The 13,880-nt window shown below is 41.3% G+C and overlaps 2 protein-coding genes across 2 annotated transcripts; one reads left to right on the forward strand and one right to left on the reverse strand.

The window, feature by feature from the left end:
- The first annotated feature begins 3,508 nt into the window (after positions 1-3,508).
- On the forward strand, positions 3,509-7,558 carry LOC123123545 (dolichol-phosphate mannosyltransferase subunit 1). Its single transcript, XM_044544069.1, has 8 exons — positions 3,509-3,834; positions 5,040-5,139; positions 5,249-5,282; positions 5,362-5,438; positions 5,541-5,566; positions 6,849-7,013; positions 7,092-7,206; positions 7,300-7,558. The coding sequence occupies exons 1-8, from the start codon at positions 3,719-3,721 to the stop codon at positions 7,402-7,404; spliced, it is 738 nt and encodes a 245-aa protein (XP_044400004.1). The 5' UTR covers positions 3,509-3,718; the 3' UTR covers positions 7,405-7,558.
- Positions 7,559-7,806: 248 nt separating this feature from the next.
- LOC123126024 (uncharacterized) lies at positions 7,807-10,042 on the reverse strand. Its single transcript, XM_044546443.1, has 2 exons — positions 9,785-10,042; positions 7,807-8,169 (listed from the first exon to the last, which is right to left on the reverse strand). Exons 1-2 carry the CDS (start codon positions 9,905-9,907, stop codon positions 8,134-8,136), a joined length of 159 nt encoding a protein of 52 aa, XP_044402378.1. The 5' UTR covers positions 9,908-10,042; the 3' UTR covers positions 7,807-8,133.
- Between the last annotated feature and the right edge of the window lie 3,838 nt (positions 10,043-13,880).

Here is a 13,880-nt window from a genome sequence, read left to right on the forward strand (position 1 = left end):
CTCAATGTGATCTTGGATCACTAAAATAGAAAACGTAGAGTCCTGGGCTTTGAGCTTGAGCCAATCCTTTGTCCTCAGCATCTTGAAGGGGTTCCACATCCTCTAGTCCATGCCACTTCATTGTTGAACTTATCTGAAACATACTAGGTAGAAGCATTAGTCCAACAAGAGATATGTTGACATTAATTACCAAAATCACCCAGGGAGCACTTGTGCTTTCAAGCTCCAAGAAAACTAGAGAGAGAGAGAGAGAGAGTAGAGTGTAGCTATGCGTGAGGACTCCTCGGATTTGATTCGCTCTTGACAGAACTTTTCATAAATAGACCGAAACATTTGTGGATGCTAATAATACCTTTCCAGAATTTCCGAAATGCTTCCGAGACCATTCAGAACAGTTCTCGATCCATCTGAAATACTTTCGGAGCTCATTATCTTTGATCCCCAAGTTCTCATAAATATTACTAATCATTAAGTGTGACCCTGCAGTTTCAGAATAAATGGACATGACCTGAAACACTTTCCAGATCATTAATAGTTAAGAGCTGGATTTTGACACCCTTGTTAACACCCAATATTTACGAAGTTCTCAAGTGACCCTTTTGTTCCTACATATCATTCTATTTGCTTTGCTATACGTTACAAAACGGAAGGCTGGATCGTGATCAACACTTTAATCACTATACTTGTTATCCTCGTTCCCGGTTTGTTCTCTTTACCCATATTCGTACTCTCGTATCCAAGTTATCTCAAACACATGTGTCTAACCAGACGATGTTTGCGTACTTGTTATCATTGACTTTTGAAAGAGTTCAATTATTTTAAAACAAAAAATCATAAATTTGAAAAGGGATCACAAAAAATAAAAATAAACATGAATATGGAAAAAAATTCATACATTTTTAAAAAGTTTACAAAAAACTGAAAAAGGTAGACGAAAATGGGAAAAGTTCATGAATATGAAAAAATGTGAATTTGAAAACCATTTACAAAATTTGAAAAGAACATCACAAAATTTGGAAAGTGAAAATTTGAAAATTTTCATGATTTTGAAAATGTTCACAAATTTGAAAAAAGTTCCCAAAATTTGAAAAAAATCATGACTTGAGAAAGGTTCATGCATTTGACAAAGTTCACGAATTTGAGAAAAGACCGTGAATTAAAAAAATGTACCTGAATTTGAAAGAAGTTCACGATTGTTTTAAAAGTTTGCAAATTAAAAAAAAATATGAAAAGGAGAAGAGGGAAAAAACTTAACATCCAGTCCAAAAAAACCCAGAAAAAAGATAAAACCACCCTTGAAGCTTCTCAAAACTGGGGTGGAAGCTTCCCCAAACTAGGAGAGGTTAAAGGATAAAACGCGTGGTTTATGGGCCGCCGACCAGATAAGATCAAAGGCATATGTGTGTCCTACACAGATATAACTATAAGTAGTGTGGGACCCTATTTATTTCATAGGTTGGAGAATAGCCGTGAATGCTATTTCTCGCATTAAGCGAGCCCGTAGAAACTCTCGCTGTGAGCTTCAGCAGCAACGAGCCGGACCACTTCAAAAGAAAACATAGAAAAAGGAATGACACGGGAAGGGGCAACAATGCTAGATTCACGGAGTGTTTACATGACTTTTACGGGCAAAGACTAAGGTGGATTAGTTTAATTGGTTAGTAGATGAGGCGGGCCCCTCCTTGAAAATCAGGGGGAGAGATTTGGGAGGGGAGCAAGGGTCAGTCTGTAAAGCCTGTAAAAGCTCCCCCGTGAGTCTAGCATTTTTGCGGGGAGGGGGGGCCCAAAGCGTGGCCTCCTCAATAGAGTTCAACGATGCTAGCCACGTGGTGGGGATTCTCTGGTTTTGCTTTTTTACTCTTTTATTCCGAGATGTATCTTTTCTCTTTCTTTCTCCTTTTTTGTTTTTCCATTCTTTTTTCATTTTTTTCATGTTTTTGTTTTTTGGGTTTTCTTCTTCATTTTTTATTTGATTTTCTTTTCTCTTCTCCATTATTTTTTTTATTTTTTCTTATGTTGGTTTTCATTTTCACTCTACATTTTTGCATATGTCAAAAAAAACTAATAATTGATCAACATTTTTTATACTCGTTCAACATTGTTCCAACGCTCATTCAACATTTTTCAAATATTTTTTCAACATTTTAATATACTTATTCAACATTTTCAAATACTTATTCAACATTTTTCAAATACTCATTCAACATTAATACTTATACAACATTTTTCAAATACTTGTTCAATATTTTTAATACTTATTCAACATTTTCAAATATTTGTTCAGGATTTTCAGACACTCGTTCAACATTTTTTAATACTTATTGATTAAATTAAAATACTTGTTCAACATTTTTAATACTTATTCAACATTTTAAAATACTTCTTTAACATTTTTTAAATACTCATTCAACATTTTTTCAAATACTTGTTCAAGATTTTTTAATATATTTTTCAAATATATATATATAGATATGTAAAAAATTAAAGTATAAATACAAATACAAAAATAAAACAAAACAAGAACAGAAAACAGAAAAAAAATAAACAGGCCGTGGCCTCTCGCCCGTTTGGGCCTGCCCATCTGGGGCTCCCGCCGACGCGAGGCTTCCCCCTGTCTCGCTTAAAGCTAGGAATAGGGGGAGGTGGGGGGGGGGGGTGGTGGTGCGCAGAGAATAGGGGTCGTATCACGTACTTCCCGTCGCAAGCGTCCAGCTTCAACTAGAACCATCACTGAACCAGGTTTTCCTTTTTTTTCGTTTTTGTTCTTTCTTTTGCTTTTCCTTTTTATATGCATTTTACTTTTTTGGTTTTTTTCTTTTATTGTATGTTGAATTTTGTGAATAAGTTTTTGAATATCCGGCAACTTTTTTTGAAATTCATGAATATTTCTTACTCCGGGAACCATTTTTTGAATCATCGACCATTTTTTAAATTTTTCTTAACATTCTTTGCACCAGTGAAATTTTTTCTGAACCGATGACATTTTTTGAATTTGGAAACAAATTTGAGAACAGTTTTTGGTAGTTCATGAACACTTTTCAAATTCATAAAAAAAATTGTATCGATGAATATTTTTTGAAATCTGAGGAAAAAATGAAATTCACTAGCATTTTTTATTGACAAACGTTTTTGGATTTAATGAACCTTTTTTAATCTGCAAACATGTTTTGATTGGAGGATCATTTTTTGATGTTCAAGAACATTTTTGAATTCGAAATATTTTTAAGAAAATTCATGAAAATTTTATGGAATCCCTAGTTTTTAAAAATTCGTGATTTTTAGAAAACATTGGAACATTTTTTGAAATTAGTGAACGCTTTTTGAAATTATGAACTTTTGTTCTGGAATTCGATATTCGTGAGCAGTTCTCAATGTGAAAAATAACAAAAAGAAACAAAGAAGAAAAACAAGAACCATTGGATCTTTTGCAAGTACTGCCTCTTCTTGTTGCGCGTGGCCCACATAGTTTTGCAAGTACTACCTTTTTGGCACATAGTTTTGCGCCGATACGCGGCCCATCGAAGCCCGACTTGACTGCCCGATTTTGACACCGGCCGGCGACGGGAAATCGGCCTCGCCAATCTCTCGCCGGCTTCCCTCCGCCCCTGCCCAACGGCGTCTGCGGCGGCGCTCGCGTCAGATCGCGCACCAAGAAGAGGTGATCTGCCCGCGCTGCTCTGCTCGGCCCGGTGGAGGCGGGCCTGCGGCAGCGGCGGCGATGGAGAAGGGAGGGGAGGCCGGCGGCGGCCGGCCGGAGTACAGCATCATCGTGCCCACCTACAACGAGCGCCTCAACGTCGCCCTCATCGTCTACCTCATCTTCAAGCACCTCCCGTAATCTCCCATCAATCACCCACCTCTGTTCATCCTCTTTTAGTTCTTTCGGTAGTTGAGATCTTTGTCGACGGAGGTCGTTCGTGATCCAGATAGGTTCCAAGCCTGCTCAGATTTTCTGCTGTGTAGATAAACCTGGGGCGGGGTGCGTGATTGAAGCTTTCGTTTAAAGGCTAGTACTGCTAATGGCTCTGGGGCTCTCCAAATTCCCCACTCACGTAGTGCAACTGTATAAGACCCCTTTGGAACGAACTATTGCATTCGATTCAGGCCATGAGATATGGTTGTGATCGCTGTCGCATCTCATCATGTGTAGCTGGCAAATGCTAGTGATGCCGTGATCCAGAAAGATTCCAAGCCGGCTCAGATTTTCTCTTCTGTAGAATAAACCTTGGGCGGGGTGCGCCCACATCAACTGAAAATTTTGTTGCTAATTGCCTTGAGGTTCGCAGGCCGGGTTAAGCAGAAAATTCAGTAGCTATTAGTTCATTCTGTACTCACATGTCGCAACTTTACAACACCTCTGCAATTGCCTATTGTGTTCGATTCGGACCTGGACCATGAGATATGCTCATTGTCGCTTTTTAGAGGTACTTAGATGCTAAATGCTAGTGGTGCCGTGTTCAGAGGAATTGAGTCTCTGTTGTCCACTTTATCTTGTGAGAAGAACTCTCAAAGAACATCAGAGCAAGGTGAAAGTGTCATAAGACGATTTCAAAAATAGTTTCTGCTTCTTGTTATTTTGTCGAAGACTAGGAAGTTAGTCAGAGTTATCCAAAGTGTATCTGGTCCTTTCAATGTGCTTAGCTGGTTTCAGTTAGCACTTAACAGTGTTCATACCCTAGATTGTAGTGCTGGTGTCAACTGGTTAGCTCTGAATAACTTCCTACTTGGTATGACTACACCATCTTATTTTTAGATTTGATAAAACCAGATTTCTCTGAATCTTACAAGCGCTGGCTCTTTTTGTATTCACATTATCTGTAGCGGTTATTTTAGAATCCATCACGCAGCACATTTATTTGTAGCATCCAACATGTTTTCTGTTGCTGTTGTATACACATAGTATTTGGTCAGCATTACAACATGTTCCGTTGGTGCTGTATACTCTTATTATATTTAGCATGATGTTGGTGTATTTCAAATCACGAGGCTGTTGCATTTATTTACTTAACTTTAACTGATGATGTAACTTTCTACTGTAGGGATGCCAAGTTCGAAATCGTTATTGTGGATGATGGAAGCCCCGATGGAACTCAAGACATTGTAAAGCAGCTGCAGCAAGTATATGGCGAAGATCGTGTTGTAAGTAATTTAACAAACATGTTGATGTATGAGTTTATGTATATATTTGTGGTCCAAGTTTTGGTTATTAATGACTTACTGCAATGTTTTTTACCTGATATAATTCCAGCTACTGCGAGCTAGACCAAGGAAACTAGGGCTTGGTGAGCTTAGCTGCCCATTTCTACTTATGGTGATTTTTATGCTTGATGTTCGTGTTAATGAACTACTGTAAACATTCAGGTACTGCATATATGCATGGATTAAAGCATGCTTCAGGGGAGTTCGTTGTTATAATGGATGCGGATCTATCTCATCATGTATGTTTCTTCTCATTTTCTTCTCTATGTTATTTGGCATAGTTGAGTATTTAAATAGTTCTGTTCCTTTTAGTTACTGATTCTTTTTTCTGTTCTGAACAGCCAAAGTATTTGCCAAGCTTCATCAGGTGAGAATCATATACTGAAAGATGCTTTTAACTTTATTCGGCAAGAATGATTGGATTAGTATGCTTTGTATTTTATGTTATTGAGGAAACTGGCAGGACTGGTGAGTCTCTAGTAGCAGAAGAGAAAAACATAATTACAGTGGCTGTTTTCAACAGTAACATCACAGAGTTCACATGTAGAGTGGCTCCTGTCGGTGTCAATCAAGGCCACATTAAGCACTTCCACATATTGTGGGTAGCGTAGGAGACATCCTTATATTCCCTGGGGGTCTTAATTACCAGTGCTTAGCTTTCAATTTGCCTGACCATCAAATTAAATGTGAATAACCCACTCCACAGACCAAAAAATATCACCAAGATGGACGGAGGCACTCCTTCCGGCCACCGAGAGAATCCAATTCTGGCCTTCTAATACCTTCTTTTTTCTCTTCTTCCTGGCTGCCAGTTAGTACAGGACCAGGGTGCAGTTGCAAATTGGGATCCCTCCAACCCAATTGCTCTGCATAAAATGCAAGGGTAGCGCCACAGTCATGGTGGCGCCTCCACTTGATTGCTCGCTCTCACTCTGCCGCTGCATCCCTTCTTTCTTGGATCCTCCATGGACACGTGTTCTTGTGTGCTTTGTTTCTAGATAGATACAGATATAATTGTGTGGCAGTGAGGAGAAATTGATAGGCCGGTCTTACAGCTGCCTCCAAACACGGATGATCGAGATCCTCTCGTCGTCGATGTGATGTGATTTGGCGAAAGGTTTTCTCTGAGCCATTCTCCCCAGCTGTTTATATAGGCTGGCATGGGCACTGACATTGCCCTACTGTATGCTTTGTAAATATTAAGTGCACATTTATACTCCCTCCGTTCCTAAATACAAGTCTTTTTAGAGATTTCAATAAGAACTACATACGGATGTATATAGACATATTTTAGAGTGTAGATTCACTCATTTTGCTCCGTATGTAGTCTGCATTGGAATCTCTAAAAAGACTTGTATTTAGGAACGGAGGGAGTAAAATATAAATTTTTCTATTTACTCTGTTCTGTTTTGACTGGTCTCTTCTCTTCGGCAAAATATGTCTTAATTAGCCAGTTTGCTCTTGTCGGGCCTAGAAATGGAATTTTGGCTAACAAAGGCATAGATATGTACCTTGTTGAGTGTTAGTTGTTTGATTTAATGGCTGAAACAACTTCAGTGAAGTTTGGTATAGCTGACTATCCAAGCTCACAAAAACAGTTACTTGGAAGAACCTATATAGCTTTTTAAATCATGTTCATCATTGGCCAGGAAGCAAAAGGAAACCGGTGCTGACATTGTAACTGGCACCCGTTATGTTAGCAACGGCGGTGTCCATGGTTGGAATCTTATGCGGAAGTTGACCAGCAGGGGAGCAAATGTTCTAGCACAGACGTTGCTACAGCCTGGAGCTTCTGATCTGACTGGATCGTTTAGGTGTGTCTCGTTTTATTTAATAAATATAGAATAAGATCCAAATGCTTACTGTTATTTGACGCTTTGCCGATTTCCTAGGCTATATAAGCGAAGTGTTTTGGAGGATGTCATCTCCTCCTGCGTCAGCAAGGGCTATGTATTCCAAATGGAGATGATTGTCAGGGCTACTAGGAAAGGTTATCACATTGAAGAGGTAAGCCGTTTCGCACTCACCCATTTTCATTTGTGCAAGGCTGGATTATAATCTCTTGGCTTTGATAGTTGCAACTTTGCTTCTCCTGTCCAGGTCCCAATCACTTTCGTAGACAGGGTCTTCGGAATCTCAAAGCTCGGTGGATCCGAAATTGTTGGATATTTGAAAGGCCTTGTGTATCTGTTGCTCACAACATAGGGCGAAAAGACACTGTATGCATGACTGTTATAGGACATACTCTTGTTAGAGTGATTTTTCTTATGTTTTCACAGCTTGAGCTGCATAATTCTGCTAACGTTTTCAGACCTACAATTGAATTATATACACTAGTTTTGGTCTGTGAGTATCCTTATATGAATTGTGTCATGTGACTTCTACCTCATGTATCATGGCATAGCTGTCAGCCGACGCAGGCCGTCTTGTTGCGCCGAAACTGCCGGCTTAGCTGCTTACTATGTCATTACATGAGTTAATCGTATCCATGGGATTACTGATTCAGCTGCTACCTTGGGAGGAACTATATGACCGTATATTGATGAACATTCCTCCTTAAGTTATCATGAAAGTGAAATGGATGGATGGCACATAAACAATAAGACAGGAAACACAAGAGCATTTTTCATAGTTTCATTCAACTGATCCTAAGAATGTAATAATGCTCGAGGGAAAAGATTCACAGAACACACATTTTTTGTTTTCCATCTCAGAGCACCCTTATGTTTAGAGCAACGCAGAAATATGTAAAAACTGAGAGCACTTAAAGATGTATGATCATCCAAATCCTGAATCTATATTACATCAAAGGAACTGCCTGGAAATCAGTCCCAGAAAACATAATCACGAATGACCACACATCATCAAAAGGTGAGATTTCTTGTAGGTCCTTTTGGTTGGTAGTGTCCGACACTAACGCGCCGTCCTTCCTTCTCAATCTTCACTCTTCTCCTTTTCCTTTTCTAGCTTCTGTAACGCATCCAAAAGAAGTTAGAATGCATTTCAGAACAAGTTACACAATGACATTACATGCAGCAAATATCAGAGCGCAAAACGACTTAGAAATTCTGAGAAACACAAGTGGCAGCCTCATTAGTTTTGTCTATATGTACCAAAAAGCATACAGATGAGTAAGTTAAGCACACAACTATTGCCTGCAATTCCTCTTATCTGAAGCTGCATTTTATCATCAGCGGGTGCTGCAATCATTTCCTTTCAGCCAATAATGAATGATTTACTGAACCAAGACAGATTTACGTATAATCAACATGGTTTCACAAATATAGGTTTCCCCAGATAAATCAAGAAGAGCCAACAGGTTTCCTACTCATCCTTCATTCTGTACTTTACCAAAAATTCTAATAACCTTCATTGCATACCTGATCATTCAGACACATTGAAGAGTGGAAGTTACGGATAGTGTGATAATGTTGACTAGCTTAATTCAATAAACATATTAAAGCTCACAATTTGATCGTCAATTACATTATGGGCATATGCCTCATATAAATGCAGGCATGTAATCCCCCAGAAGTGACTAACAGTTAAATAAAACTGCATCAAATACTCAGTCTACCCAAAAACCCAAATAATCTGTAGACATGCTATTCTAAACGGAAAACTTAAAGCGCGAACGTGTGAGACTGGGCTTACGGCGCGACGAGTGTCACACTGTCTGATCAGCAAAGCAGTCCGCGCATGATGCGTTCATGGAGATTCAAGCTGACGTCACATGGGCGTGGATGCCGGCGCTGTAGCCAGTCCATTCTAAAGATAACGAGGATGGCCACAGCACTAGACATCACTGATTTAAATAACGCTGTATAGCACCGCTAAGCTAATAGCTAGCGTTCTGAGCAATGTCTCTCTAAATGGAATCAGTGTACAATCGTTCGGTTATAGTGTAATATAGCTTCGCTATAGCGGATTTTAGGGGCTGCGCTATTTTGACATAGCAAGCTAATTTTTTGACATAAAGGGGTATCCAAAAGCAAATTCAGTTCCCATTCGTCGCTCAAGTAAAAGCAGGCATGCCTCACTTTTTTTTTCGGCCTAAAAAACACAGACTCTGGCTTCTACAGAATAATACAGAGTATGAAACCAACATTGTGAATACATGATCCTCCACTACTGCGGCTAACACCAACAACCACAATGGCATAAGCAAAACAGCGATAGACGGCTAAGAAATCTCAGGTTTTCCCCAATGTAAACATGGAAGAACACACATAGAGATCCCTGGATCATACCCCGCCCCCAACTACGCACGGCACCGATCATGCCCTGGCACCTACACCATGAACGCGGCAACTAATCACACGCCTGCGTCAACCCTCTCACGCGCCTCCGCATCTCGCGTCAGAGCGCAACCACGCATTCAACAAATACACAAACAGTATAAATCTGCTCTGATTTCGCAGGCCCAGCGGAAGGGGGAGGATTCGGCACGAATAGGCGGCAGGGCGAGCTGGGGGAGGAATCCCCCCCCCCCCCCCCCCCCCCCCCCCCCCCCCCCCCCCCCCCCCCCCCCCCCCCACACACACACCAAGGGCTCACGCGGCGACGAGGGAACGGCGGCGCTTACGGATTGCTCGGAGTGCCAGGCGAGGCCGCGGTAGACATTGAAGGAGAAGGAGCCGGCCAGGTAGAGCGTCGCCACGCCCAGCCCCGCCGTCAGCGCCTTGAACGCCGTGTCCATCACCGCCATCTCCGCCGCCTTCTCTTCCTCGACGCCGGGATGTTGGAGCGCAGAAACCCTCGTCGCCCGATTCCGTTGGTCTGCGTGCGTGCCACGAGGGGAGAAACCTCGAGTTGGCCTACTAGTTCGGCCTGTGGGCCGTGGGCTGTTGGCTTCTGGGTAGTTGAATGCTGGGCATGTGTGTGGCCTGGCCCAACATACACAAATCGGCTTAAAATTCACACTTGTGAAGTTGGGAGCTCCTAATCAGCGCGTTCAGCGCCCGTTACGCGCGATGGCGCTCACAGAAGACCGTACTGAGCCGTGGCCCAAAAATATTCGCTCTCACCGCTAGAAGGAAAAAAACTCAGATATATCGTGTGGACTGGGACTCAAACTCCCGTCTCCAATGTCAATACTAATCACGTTAACCAACCAACCAAACTCAGTTTGTTGATTACCAGAGGAAACAATACTATTTGACACTTCTTTCGGTACAAAACTTAAACATAGGAGTATATAAGTATTATATATCCGCTATAAATTATGTGAATAAAAGAAAAGTTTGTATCAATCAAAAAAATTTGTAAAAGTGGAAATAGTTCGTGAATTTAAAAAATTTCACCAAATTTTAAGAAAAATTCAGCTTAGTTGAAAGAAATTCATTGAATTTGAAAAAAATCATTGAATTCGAAAAAAAGTTCATTGAATTTGGAAAAAAGTTCACCAAAATTCAAAAGGTTCATTGATTTGTTTTGAAAAAGTTCATTGTACTTGAAAAAAAGTTAACCAATTTTGAAAAAAAGTTCATCTAATTTCAAAAAAGTTCATCGATTTTAAGAAAAACTTCATCGAATTTACAAAAAGTTCACAAATTTGAAAAAAGTTCATCGAAGTTTGAAAATAGTTCATCGATCTGAAAAAAAGTTCATAAAATTCAAAAAAAAGTTCACGGATTGAAAAAGAGTTCATCAACTTGGAAAGAAGTTCATTGAATTCAAAAAAAATTCATCGATTCGAAAAAAAGTTCACAGATTGAAAAATACTTCGCGCATTTATCATCTATCAAAAAGTGTGAGAATAAAGAACAAAAAAGAAAAAAAAAGAAAAAGAAAAAATGAACAAACCCGTTCAAAAAAACAGTAAGTAAATCAACTAAAAAGAACGTAATCAGTCACTTCCGAAGCAGGTGGCCGGGTGGTTATCGTGGTGTACCTGGAACGAGCAGGTCGTCTTCCTTCAACGTTATCGTCGGAGGCAAACCAACGGACTGTCAGTGCTTAATCGCATCGAAGCTTTCAGAACTGAATAAAGGAGCAGTTATATTTGTGGAACGTCAGTTAGGAAACAACCCTGAACGTCATTGGCCTTGTAACCACCGTCTTTCCTTGATGTTGTTGAAGAAGAAAGGCAAAACTGCCATCGGAGAGGTTGTCGCCTAGAACGCTAGATCCTCCACATAGGAGTAGCGGCGAAAGACAACTCCCTTGGGTCCCTTGACTTTGTCGTAGAGGGCGTTGTCGAGCTGTGCCTGGGACATGGATTACTTATTCACAGTGTTAGCGTAGCCGCCATCCGGGGATTCAGAAACAAAGTTTGAACCCTAATCCTAACTCTACACCCTGGCAGAAGAAACGGGTCCCTTCCCCTCACTGTTTGTTTTTGGGGCAACGCAAATAGATGGTCGCAATGACAATGTTTTTTCTTAAAACAACCATCTGTTTTAAACATAGTTGTGGCAGGTAAGAATAAATAGTAAGTACATAATTTTTTATGGATGTCTCGCCCAAAAATGATATTTGCAACATAGTGTCCCTGAGATTTGAGCAGGATCATGTAAATTACCAGGATTAACATTTTAAGTGCTAGCAGATATACTAATTTAAATCTCTTGCACTTCCTAACTTGCTTAAATGGTTGTGCACAAGCCATGCCTAGCGACATTTAATCGTGGGAAGAGTCGCAAGATAATAAAAGGGCCCCATAATAAAATGAAGCCTTGTTGTGCGAATACTCCAATGCGTATAGGGAGGAGTCAGAAAAATATTCATTGGTGTTGCTCTTCCAAGTATAGTGATTTCGGGCCCCATCTGGGCTCTTCGGGCCCCATCTGGGTCGGGGCAGGTGGGCGTGCCCTCGCGTGGCGCATTCTACAGATAGAGGTGGGTAGCTCGCGTAGGTGTGCAGAAGCGACGGCGGCCGGCCTGCTGCAGCGTGGCGGCGGGCTTTACGGGCCTGATCTGGGCCCGGCCGACCCTCTTGGGACTGGTGTGCCTCTTTACAGGCCCGCTGGGCCCGTCTAGACCTAACTGGGACTGGAATGCCCTGCGGCTGTGTCCGGTCGACTACCGCCTTCAGTGCCTCCCACGCGGTTGCGGTACTGCTGACCCCGTGTCAAGCTACTCCTCGCATCCGTCTTGTATACCTCGTGACAGTAACTTCGGTGAGACAACGATGGCAGCTTCGTGAACCTAGTGGCACATGTTGGTAGGCCTTGTCCCCGCGGGGCTCCTGTGCAACAGATCACCTGGGGTTGTGGATAGGGTTCTTTCGGGAGAAATCCTTGTTGGCCCACCCGACACCGGCGCGGTGCCGCCTTTGGGTGGCACCATTCCTTCTCGGAGGGCGTCATGGCTACCATTCATCCACTTCCTTCTGTGTGCCGGGGAAAACCCTTAGGACCAGTGTGCTGGTCTGGGCAGCAGCGTTCACTCTCCTTCTTGAAGGTGTTGCTTGGTACTCGACATTTCGGTGCTAGGAGCATGGTGGTACTTCTTTGGAGGGCGCAATGGTTGCGGGTCACAGACTCACAATCGCTTTGTCGATCCGCCGTTGTCTCCATTTCGTTTCTTCTTCTTTTTCTTTTGGGCATGTGTTTGTTTCTGCCCTAATATCTCTTTCATTTCGAGACTCTTGTTGGTTGTATCGGGTGGTTGCTATATTAATATAACGGAGCGCAAGCCTGTTTCGGTAAGCGTATTTGTATGAGTGGTTGGCTAATTGTATATTGAATGATTAAAAACCGTTGGTGAATTTGACACCAATGTTTGCATGATAGCTTCGTCTATGTGTGTATACGAGATTTTATCTAACCCCTCATTGTCAATATTCAGGGCTATGTAGCCCAAGGACCATAGACTATGTGCATGTACGTTTGAATTTTCACAATGCTGAAAGTGAAAGCCTTTTTCATCAAAAGACCGGCTAATCTAAAGTATAATTTTCCTTCAAGAATACATGAGAGAGGTCATCTGTAACGCCCCAGCTATAGTCATCGGTTGTTGGCCGTTCGCCTAGCGAGATCTAGACTGACCCTATAGACCAACGCTAAATCTTTTTTGTTCAGCTTGTTTTCATTCATGCGTACTCAGGATTAACTTCCCACAGTCACCCATCCTCAAATTTCTAAAAAAGAAAAAAAATCCATGTTGATATGAGTAGTCTATCATTTTTATGAGGCCAGGATGTCACATCATCTACGAGTATTCTGATCCCTCGTTGTCAATTCACGGTGAGGTATCCGAAGAACTATAGATTATATGCATGTACGTTTGAACTTTCACAATGCTGAAAGTGTAGATGTTTGTCATAAAAAAACCGACTAGCCTAAAGTAAAGTTGTACTTGAATGATGCACGAGAGGGGTCATCCTGGAGGATTTTTTCCCTCGAGAGCTCGAGCAATCCAAAATGATGGTTTTTTCCAACCATACATGAGAAGGGTTAAATTCAACCATATATTGAATGATTAAAAGTTGTTGGTGAATTTAACACCATTGCCTACATGATAGCTTCGCCCCTGCTCTCAGAACCTTGATATTGTGATGTTGAGTGGTTATGCCATCATTTTGTAGGATGTCTCATAATCTTTTTGAGCATTTACAACCGTTATGCTGTCCGAATTGTCCCAGGTTTCCAAACAATCTGATGCAATTGCAAATCTTTTCTTCCTGTTTCCGATGTTCCTTTTGGGTCAGATTAACCACACTAATCACTGAGTTGAGG

The sequence above is a fragment of the Triticum aestivum genome, chromosome 5D (assembly GCF_018294505.1).
Source record: "Triticum aestivum cultivar Chinese Spring chromosome 5D, IWGSC CS RefSeq v2.1, whole genome shotgun sequence".
Classification (NCBI taxonomy): Eukaryota; Viridiplantae; Streptophyta; class Magnoliopsida; order Poales; family Poaceae; genus Triticum; species Triticum aestivum.

Excerpts from the sequence above, each read along its gene's own strand:
- LOC123123545 (XM_044544069.1), top strand. The coding sequence starts at position 3,719 with ATGGAGAAGGGAGGGGAGGCCGGCGGCGGCCGGCCGGAGTACAGCATC. Across the intron at positions 5,140-5,248 it reads TATATGGCGAAGATCGTGTT|CTACTGCGAGCTAGACCAAG; the intron begins GTAAGTAATTTA and ends ATATAATTCCAG. Across the intron at positions 5,567-6,848 it reads TATTTGCCAAGCTTCATCAG|GAAGCAAAAGGAAACCGGTG; the intron begins GTGAGAATCATA and ends ATCATTGGCCAG.
- LOC123126024 (XM_044546443.1), bottom strand. The coding sequence starts at position 9,907 with ATGGCGGTGATGGACACGGCGTTCAAGGCGCTGACGGCGGGGCTGGGC. Across the intron at positions 8,170-9,784 it reads CCTGGCACTCCGAGCAATCC|AAGCTAGAAAAGGAAAAGGA; the intron begins GTAAGCGCCGCC and ends GATGCGTTACAG.